Genomic DNA, 10000 nt, shown 5'->3' on the forward strand with positions numbered 1-10000 from the left:
TCTTAATAATGCTGTAAGCAATAACAGCATTCATTCCCGTGTCCCGATCCACAGCATACACTTCAGTTATAGATGTTCCCGGAACTGTGCTAGGAAGCACCAGCATGAAGGACTGGTTGGATTGCGGAAAGAGAACTGTTGGAGGATTATCATTGACGTCCAGGAGGAGAACGGTCACCATTGTGACACAAGAAAGCGCAGGCTCTCCTCCATCAATAGCTTCGATCCATACGTAATACGTCCCCTGTTGCTCTCGATCCAATGGTGTTTTGGCTCTTAGAGCTCCTCGTCCGGTGTCAATAACAAAGATGTCACTTCCGTTGAGGATTGATAGAGCGACCCAGCCGTTTTCTCCAGCGTCAGCATCTGTGACTGTAAGCACGCCGATTTCGCCAAATCCTGGAAAGTTCTCTGGTACAAAGAAAGTGAAGTCTTTGTTGATGAATCGCGGGCTGTTGTCATTGCGATCTTGGACGGTGATGATCACCGTCGCGATTGACTCCTTCTTTGGCGTTCCCCTGTCTAAAGCTCGAACCATGAAGCGGTAGGTCTCCTTTTCCTCTCGGTCGAGAGATGTTGACACTGTTAGCACTCCGGTGTAGCTATCGATGTTAAAAATGGTGGGAGCGTCCGCTCCAAGTTGATAATACACCTGCCCTCTGCTTTCACTATCCGCATCGCTCGCCTGAAGCTGAGCCAGGAACGTATTCGGTGGGTTATTTTCCTCAACGGCGATTTCAACGAAGGACTGCTTGAAAACCGGAGCGTTGTCGTTGACATCCAACACATGGACTTTCACCACAGTGTTAACTGCTAATCCGTGAGAATTACGCACCACAATGACTATTTCATAATCCTGTTGCAGCTCATAATCCAGGACATCAGTGGTTTCCAGCAAGTACTCGTTTTTTAAACCCTGATAAGGCACAATCCTAAAAGGACCTGCACTTTCCAGAAAACACTCCACCTTCTGTTGGGCCTCGGTGTTTTTGATGGTAAAAAAAGCTATGGGGGAAAACGGAGGCTCTGATTCGCTTAAGCTCACTACGCCATCTTTCTCAAACGCAATGTAACGCGGTACAACCGTCGGAGGACCAGAGAGTTGTTTGATGACATGCACGCTAACCATAGCAACATCAGGAATACACCCCGCCCCATTGGCTAGTATGTTTATCTTGTATAGCTTCGCACTGTTGTTGTTGATTTTTCCTGCTAGTTTCAGAACTCCAGTCGTTGTATCCAAGTGAAATAAGCTTTTGCTTTCCTGGCTGACCCGTTCACTGAACGTATACGTAATCAAGGCGTTTGCTCCCTCATCTGGATCATAAGCTTGTAGACGAGCCAGTTGCATGCCTTTAGTGGCATTTCCATACAGAGTCACTTTCACTTGAGACTCTCTAAACTTGGGGCAGTTGTCATTAACGTCGCTGATGATAATCCTCAAAGTTGCATTGCCAAAACGAGGCGGAGACCCTCCATCCTCTGCTATAATTTCAGTCACATACTCAGCCCGCGCCTCTCTATCAAGAGACTCGGTTAGGATGAGAAACGGCGTCAATTCTCCTCCTTCGTTCTCCTCTACGTCCAGCGTGAAAACTCCATAGTCATTATTAAGCCAGTAGGTCTGAACGCTGTGAATCCCGATGTCTGGATCCACTGCGGACTGCTCCACCGCAAACCGTGCATTAACAGGTGCGTTTTCTGGCACAGACAGCCGGATTTCATCCATGGGGAAATGCGGACTGTTGTCGTTGATGTCCTCTATGATGATTTTAATCTTAACCAGCTGAAAGTACTGCTGGGGAAGGATTAGCACGTCCAGGAAGATTGCACAGCCCTGTCCCTCGTGGGATTCAGCACATAGAGACTCTCTGTCAATCTCTATCGCAGATGTGAACAGCTCCCCGGTGGTGCTATTCAGATTCACGTAGTGCTCGCTGGTAGTCATTTGCTCCAGGCTGAATGAACGAGAAGGATTGACTGAAAGATCCAGGGTTAAGTCCGCACTGATAGCCCCTATAAGTGTTCCTTTTGGTAATCCTTCCTTTATCTTATAGATGAGGTGACTGAAATTTGAAGAGCAGGAGAAGGGAATGCTGTACAAGAGGAGAATGAACAAACCCTGAAACAAATAACAGAGAAAAAACTGTTTAATAGGAAGCCCCAAAACTGCTGGTAAGCCTACAAAAATAGTCATATTTGCATACAGTATTAATTATGCATCAAGCACATCAATAGCAGTTGGAATTGATGTGCATGAGCTGGAATCCATATTTGCATGACTAAATATTTACCCAGAGAGTCTTTAAAATGGTGTAAAATTGTTCTGGAATTTTTGTATTTCATGCATTTTTATTTTTTATTTAGCTAATAGTTTATTATTAGTATTTTTTAAATTAGTATTTAAGCTAAAATCTCGATTAAAAATGTAAAAACAAATCTAGAATATTTTCAGTTTCATGTATTTGTAAATATGTGTGCTGCCACAGTTTTCTGTTTAGCTTAAATCGTGATTATAAGTGTAAAATTGTTCTTATATATATATATATATTAAATTTGTGTATTTTTTAAAGTAAATCTTAATTATGAGATTATGATATTTTAGGGAAAAACACAGTTTTAGCTATAGTAATAAATGTATTTTAGCTAAACCCTTGAATATAAATGTGCATATGTAAATATTGCAGTAAACCTAATAATAATACACATTTACACATGTATTTACATATAACATACTTAAATAAAAGCTTGTTATTGATAAAAAAAAAAACATTATAAATACGTAATATTAATGTAAAATATAATTATAATTATACACACAAAAATGCCTGATTATTTTTACCCAAACTGGGTAAAATATAGACTAAATTTGGTCAAATAATTCCATAAATTAACCAGGAGTTGGTAGTGCCTATTAAACTGAACAGAATTGGGTTGAAATAACCCAGCAGTTGTAAAATCCTAAATGTATATAGAATTATTTTAAGGTTAAATTTGGTTTATATATATTATAAATGTTAGAATATATACTTTTAAGGCGCTATTATTCTCCTAATAGTATTTTTATTCTAGCATATACAATGTATGTTGGGTCAGGAGAATCTGACATGAGAGATCCAGTTTTGTCATTAAGTGAGAGAAACTTACCCATAACTCTCCTGTGCTGTGAAGGCATATTCGTCGTTTAGTGTTCCACATGTTTCCCGTTCAGTGTTGGCGTCACAGGGAACGGGAGGCGGCTGAGTTTACAGTTTTATCCGCATTCTGAGCTCCGTTGAGCGGCTGCTTTCTCGCTCGCGTCTTCATGCGCGACTGAGGAGCTCCACTCATTCATCTGAGCGACACGCAAAAGACACGCCCTCTTGTATGTTAATGAGCTCAGGCGCGGGGCCAATCAGTGTTGACGCAGATCGGAGGGAGGGGCTCTCTAGTCTAATTATTTAGTTTTGTTTTAATGGTTTTGTGCTGAAGGGTTTATTGTTTGCGGTTGAGAACACAATAGCTTGATTGTAGTGTAGTTGTTTTGATAGGGCTGATAATGTAGATGTAATCTGCTCATTAATTCGACTAAATTACTAAACATATTTAATAACTGTTAAAAGTCATTAGTCAAAGTTATTAGTAAGTTTACAGGTAATTATTAACCTTTAATTTTCTGATTTTGATTGTAATGCAATTATGTGCACCCTTCGAAAGCTGCTTTCAAACAATAATTATTGTGAAGTGCTGTACAAATAAACTTGTTGAATATTAATAATTGAATTGAATATTAATATGTTAAATATTATTTAAATATGGATTAAACTAAGATACAATATTGATTAAAAGTAAATAATATATAGTAAATAATAATTAGTAATATTGATAGTACAGCTATAGAAACAATTTGACAATTCTCAATTCTCTTAATTTATTAGATATGTTTTTAGTAAAAGGTTAACCCATTTTATTCTATGAAAAATATATATTTTTTCTAAATGTCAGCTAAAATATTCTCATTTAGAGGTATTTTTTGACAATAAGTATAACTTAAAAGGTTTTTATTTATTTTGATTGTGTCATATTGTACTATGGTTAAAACAACAACTATAATACAGAATAGTTGTGCTTAAATACATAAAAATTATTTAATTAAAGTTTTATTTTGTGAACTACTGAGGTCATTACTTTTTAAATACTATAACAAATACACATGCTGTCATTTAAACAATAATAAGCTCAAATATTTATTTTTATACAACATAATATCAATGTTCTAACTTAAGAAGCATCAATAAAATCTAAGTTTTTTTTATCAATATTGTATCTTAATGTTAACCATATTGAATTAATATTATACATAAATATTATGTGTTATTTTTTACTCTGTATTATTTACTCTTCATCAATATTGTATTTTTATTTTATCCATGTTTAAATCACATTATACATAAATATTATTTGATATTATTCAATATTATTTACTCTCTATTATGTACTCTTTCAGCAATATTGTATTTTGATTTGATCCATATCTGAATAATATACACTAATATTGTTTATAATTATTTAATTTAATTCTATATTAACTTTTTCATCAATGTTGTGTTTTAATTTTCTTATCTAAATAAAATTATACATAAATTTAATAATATTTACTCTGTATTATTAAATTTTTAATCAATATTGTATCTTAGTTTAACCATATTGAATTTATATATATATATATATATATATATATATATATATATATATATATATATATATATATATATATATTTGGTGGAAATCTGAAATAAATATAGAATATAGAATAAAGCAATATTAAAATTTTAATCAAATGTGTACCTAATAAATTCATTAAATCTTTATAAAATCCATTAAATTAATAAATTTAGATTTAGATTTTATTATTGTTAACTTTTATTTACATTTTTAAATATTTTTTTGCATTACAAGTTAAAACAAATGATTATTTTAAAAATAAAAAATTAATAATTATAATATAATATTATAATATATTATAATTAATTAATATTTTATTGCTTTCTTAAATAAAACTATTTTGTTTAATATGATTAATAATATTAATTAATGTGTGTGAATGCAAGAGTGTATGGGTGTTTCCCAGTACTGGGTTGCAGTTGGAAGGACATCTACTGCGTAAAACAAATGCTGGAATAGTTGGTGGTTCATTCTGCTGTGGAGACAGTGATGAATAAAGGGAGTAAGCTGAAGGAAAATGAATGCATGAACTTTAGATTTTGGACATTATTCCTCTATTAATGTTATTCTAGTTGATTCTTTATGATGCTTTACAGATAAAATACTTCAGATTAGGGTTTTTTTTTCCAAAGTATTTCATAACTGATTTATCAGCCTTGATGAAAAGTGAGCGCAGACACAAATGTGCGTTAGAAAGCGTAATCCTGATGTAATATTAGACAGCAGAGATCAACCGCGGTGACAAAATGATGAGTTTGTGGTGTAAGAAGAGCAGACGAGGACAGATTCACTTTCACAGCCTGCAGTCCAGATTACATTAATCCCACATGTACAGAAAACTCACTAAAGCTCGTAGTAAATATCACTCACTGTCTTTGTCTCCGCTACACTCGCTCAACAATTCTGAAAATCCTGCTTATTTACTGCATCTTTTAACCCCTTTTTATTTTTCAGCACAAATTGAATTGACATTTCCATCCAATAGTGTTTTTCTCATGTTTAGTGCGTCATTAAGTGAGGATTAGCTGTAGAAGAAACCTTCAGTACATCATCTGCTGTTAATCTGAGGGCTTTTTAACCACATCTGTAGATACGGCTGAACATATTGAGCATCTGAGCTTTCACTCCGATTACACACCATCATCATCTCATGCACGGTTTAAAAGGCTTTGCAATATATATATATATATATATATATATATATATATATATATATACATATTAGGGATGTAACGGTATCAGAATTTCACGGTACGGTAATACCTCGGTATGAATGGCACGGTACGGTATTTATTGAATAATTTACAGGAAAAACAAAACTAATGAAAAGACTTGAAAAAAGTGCCAAAAGTGTTTATTTACCTTAGCACTGAACATATCAATGACATACAAATCAGCCATCTATCTGTAAGTTTTGAAACAGGAACTTCAATTTTTAAACTTTAATAACCAAAACTATTGTAAAAAAATAACCATGTAAAAAAATAAAGTTTCAATTTAGTATTGTTGAAAACTCATCACATTCAACATTTAATCACTCACTCATTTAGATGGAGATGGGTTTTTTAAGTAAAATGATCATATAACTATAATCTGGTAAATGTCCCCTGCAACAGAAAACCCCTCTCATTTGGGACTGAGGTTTCTGGGACAGAGATATGATTTAGCCAAGGTTGACAGCAGTGGGTAACGCTGTGCATTATCTTTCCACCACTTGAGAGGACAAGCCATGAGTGAGATAGAGGTCTCTTTGCGGTACAAGTCAATGTCTGCATCAATCTAACAAGTGTGCTGTGTTCTGCAGTCCCCATGACTGTTTTTAGTCGTATTCCCCGACTTATATTTCACCACAGTCTGGCAGTGCCTGCATATTGTTTTTGTCTTTGTCTGTCACCTTTTCTACTTTTTCGTATCTTTTTAGAAAGAAACCGAAATGCTTCCACACATCCGATTTAAAACCCGCTTTAGGTTCGATCATTTCCAGCTCTTTTTCTTCCCCGCTACTAGCAACACACTCCATTTCCACATTACTGGATCTGTAGCAACAACAGACCGCAAAGGATAATGGCCACGCCTGGGCTGATGGGAATTGAAGTTCCCACTACCTTTCGTTTGCTTCATTTGCCTAGGCAAACTTTTCTCAGAAATATAGTTTTATTGAGTCATGCGCCTACGGTTTATGTATATGTATGTTTTATTTGTTATTATTAAACTTTTTTTTTAACAATTATCATAATTTTCTCCAGTATTCTCCAATTTTCAATATTATACAGTACATAAATATTATTTGTTACTATTTAATGTTATTTGCTCTGTAATATTTAGCCTAGTTTTTCATCAACATTCTCCATATTTAATTAATATTATACATAAATATTAAAGGTTAATATTTATTATTTACTCTGTATTATTTGCTTTTTCATCAATATGGTATCCCAATTTTATGCATGTTTAATTAATAGTTTACATAATATTTATGTTATTATTTACTCTGTATTATTTACTTTCGTTAATATTTTATCTTAATTTTATGCATATCTAATTAAAATTATGCATAATATTAGATATTATTAAACTTTATTTTTCATCAATGTTGTATCATGATTTTCTCCATATTTAAATAATATTATACAATACATAAATATTATTTGTTATTATTTAATATTATTTACTCTAATTTTCATCCATATTCTCCATATCTAATTAAGATTATACATAAATGTTATATGGTATAATTAAATATTTACTCTGTATTATTTGCTTTTTTATCAATTTTGTATCTTTATGCATATCTAATTAATATTTTACATAAATAGTATTTGTTATTATTTACTCTGCATTATTTACTCTGTATTATTTGCTTTTTCATCAATATTTTACCTTTATCTATATCTTATTAATATCATACTACAATATTATTTGTTATTAAGATTATTTACTCTGTATTATTTACATTTAATCAGTAATGTATCTTAAATTTATCCATATCTAACTAATATTATACATGCATTATCATTAAATATTTTACTCTGTATTATTTGCAGTTTTCATCAATATTATACCTTAATTTTAACTATATTCAATTAAATGTTACATAAATATGATTTGTTATTATTTAATATTATGTACTCTGTATTATTTACTTTTTCATCTTTTTATCAATATCTAAATAATATTATACATGCATATTATTTCTTAATATTTAATATTATTTATTCTGTATTAATCACATTTTATTCAATATTTTATCTTAATTTTATCCATATTAAATTAATGTTATACATGCATATTATTTATTATTTTACAATTATTATATGATTTATTTATTATTTTTTAATCTGTATTATTTGCTTTTTCATCATTATTGTATCTTAATTTTTCCATATCTAAATACAATTATGAATATTATTTGTTATTATTTTATATTATTTACTCTGTATCATTTACTTTTTCATCAATATTCTACTTTAATTTTACCCATATCTAAGTAAATTTATGCATAAATAATATATGCTGTTATGAAATATTATTAATTAATATTATACATAAATATTATTTGTAATCATTTAGTATTATTTATTCTCTTTACTTTTTCATTCATTTTATATTTTAATGTTAACCATATTTAATAAATATTAAAATATTATTTATTCAGTATTATTTGCTTTTTCATCAATATTGTATCTTAATTTTATGCATATCTAATTAACGTTATACAGCTTATTTGTTACTATTAAACTTTACTTACTCTGTTTTCATTAATGTTGTATCATAATTTTCTCCATATTTAAATAATATAACACAGTACATAAATATTTGTTATTATTTATTATTATTTACTCTGTAATATTTATCCAAACTTCCATTAATATTCTCCATATCTAATTAATATCATACATAAATATTATGTTATTATTTAATATTTACTCTGTATTATTTGCTTTTTCATCAATATTGTATCTTAATTTTATCCATATCTAAATAATATTATACATAAATATTATTTTTTATTATTTAATATTATTTATTCTGTATTAATAATTTTTTTCAATATTATATCTTAATTGTATGCATATTTAATTAAAATCATATGTAAATATTATTTATTATTTAATATTACTTACTCTATTTGCTTTACCATCAATATTGTTTTCTCATTTGATCCATATCTATTTAATATTATACATGCATAATATTTGTTATTATTAAATATTATTTACTCTGCATGATTTACTTTTAATCAATATTGTATATTAATTGTATCCATATCTAATTAATATTTTACATGCATATTATTAAACATAATTGACTCTGTATTATTTGCATTTTTCGTCAACATTGTACTATTAATTTACCAATGTACCAATGTGCGATAGCAAAATAAACTGCAAATTTTGATGTCAGGCAAACCTTAAAACCTCCAAATTGATTTCACACTCATGCACATTCATTTATTATGCAAGTGCTTTTGTTTACTACAGTATTAAGGAATTTACTCAGGAATGATTATAGTGGATTGTGAAATGCTCCCGAGATCAATGTCAAAGAGAAAAACAGGTCTGATATGTCACTGGAACTGAGTTTAGCTTCACCTGAACAAACAGCTCTGTATAAATACTCAGGGCTTTGTGGTTTTAGCTGCAGGTCAGGATGCGTTCGTTTGTGCGTGCGTGCGTTCATTTATTTGTTCAGTTTCAGAAAGTGTCGGAACATGTGATGTGCTGAATCTGTCACTGCACGTCCTACACACAAAACCAAAAACACCACAGCTTTCACTTCAGGAAAAACACTGCAGGCAACAACTGCTTTATCAGACACCTGTTATTTCAAGAGCTTAGGCTTTTATATAGTGTCTCATGTAAAGAAAACATCCTAAATACACTTCTAGGTGTTTCTTTTGACAAACTTCATCAATGATCGACTATTTACAGTTTCATTCATTCACTTTCCTTCATTTAGTCTCTGTTTCAGAGGTCGCCACGGCAGAATGAACCTCTAAATATTCTGGTATATTGGTATATATGTAGCAGATGCCTTTTCAGCTGCAAGCCAGCATTGGAAAACACCCATACACACCCATTCACACACACTCATACACTACGGCCAATTTAGTTGATCAATTCCCCTATAGCGCATGTGTTTGGACTGTGGGGGAAACAGGAGCACCTGAAGGGAACCCACACCAACATGTGGAGAACATGCAAACTCCACACAGAAACGCCAACTGATCCAGCCAGGACTCGAACCAGCAACCTTCTTGCTGTGAGGCCAAAGTGCTAACCACTGAGCCACATCA

General features: G+C 31.4%; 1 protein-coding gene across 1 annotated transcript in view; it reads right to left on the reverse strand.

The window, feature by feature from the left end:
- pcdh20 (protocadherin 20) overlaps window positions 1-3314 on the reverse strand; it is a 4110-nt gene extending 796 nt beyond the window's left edge. Inside the window, 2 exon segments of the mRNA NM_001351717.2 lie at window positions 1-2122; window positions 3148-3314. The exon segment at window positions 1-2122 is cut by the window's left edge and continues 796 nt beyond it. Of these exon segments, the coding sequence (NP_001338646.2) occupies window positions 1-2122; window positions 3148-3198 (2173 nt within the window). The 5' untranslated portion in view covers window positions 3199-3314.
- Window positions 3315-10000: the final 6686 nt, after the last annotated feature.

Source organism: Danio rerio, chromosome 11 (genome assembly GCF_052040795.2).
Source record: "Danio rerio strain M-AB ecotype USA chromosome 11, GRCz13ab, whole genome shotgun sequence".
Lineage (NCBI taxonomy): Eukaryota > Metazoa > Chordata > Actinopteri > Cypriniformes > Danionidae > Danio > Danio rerio.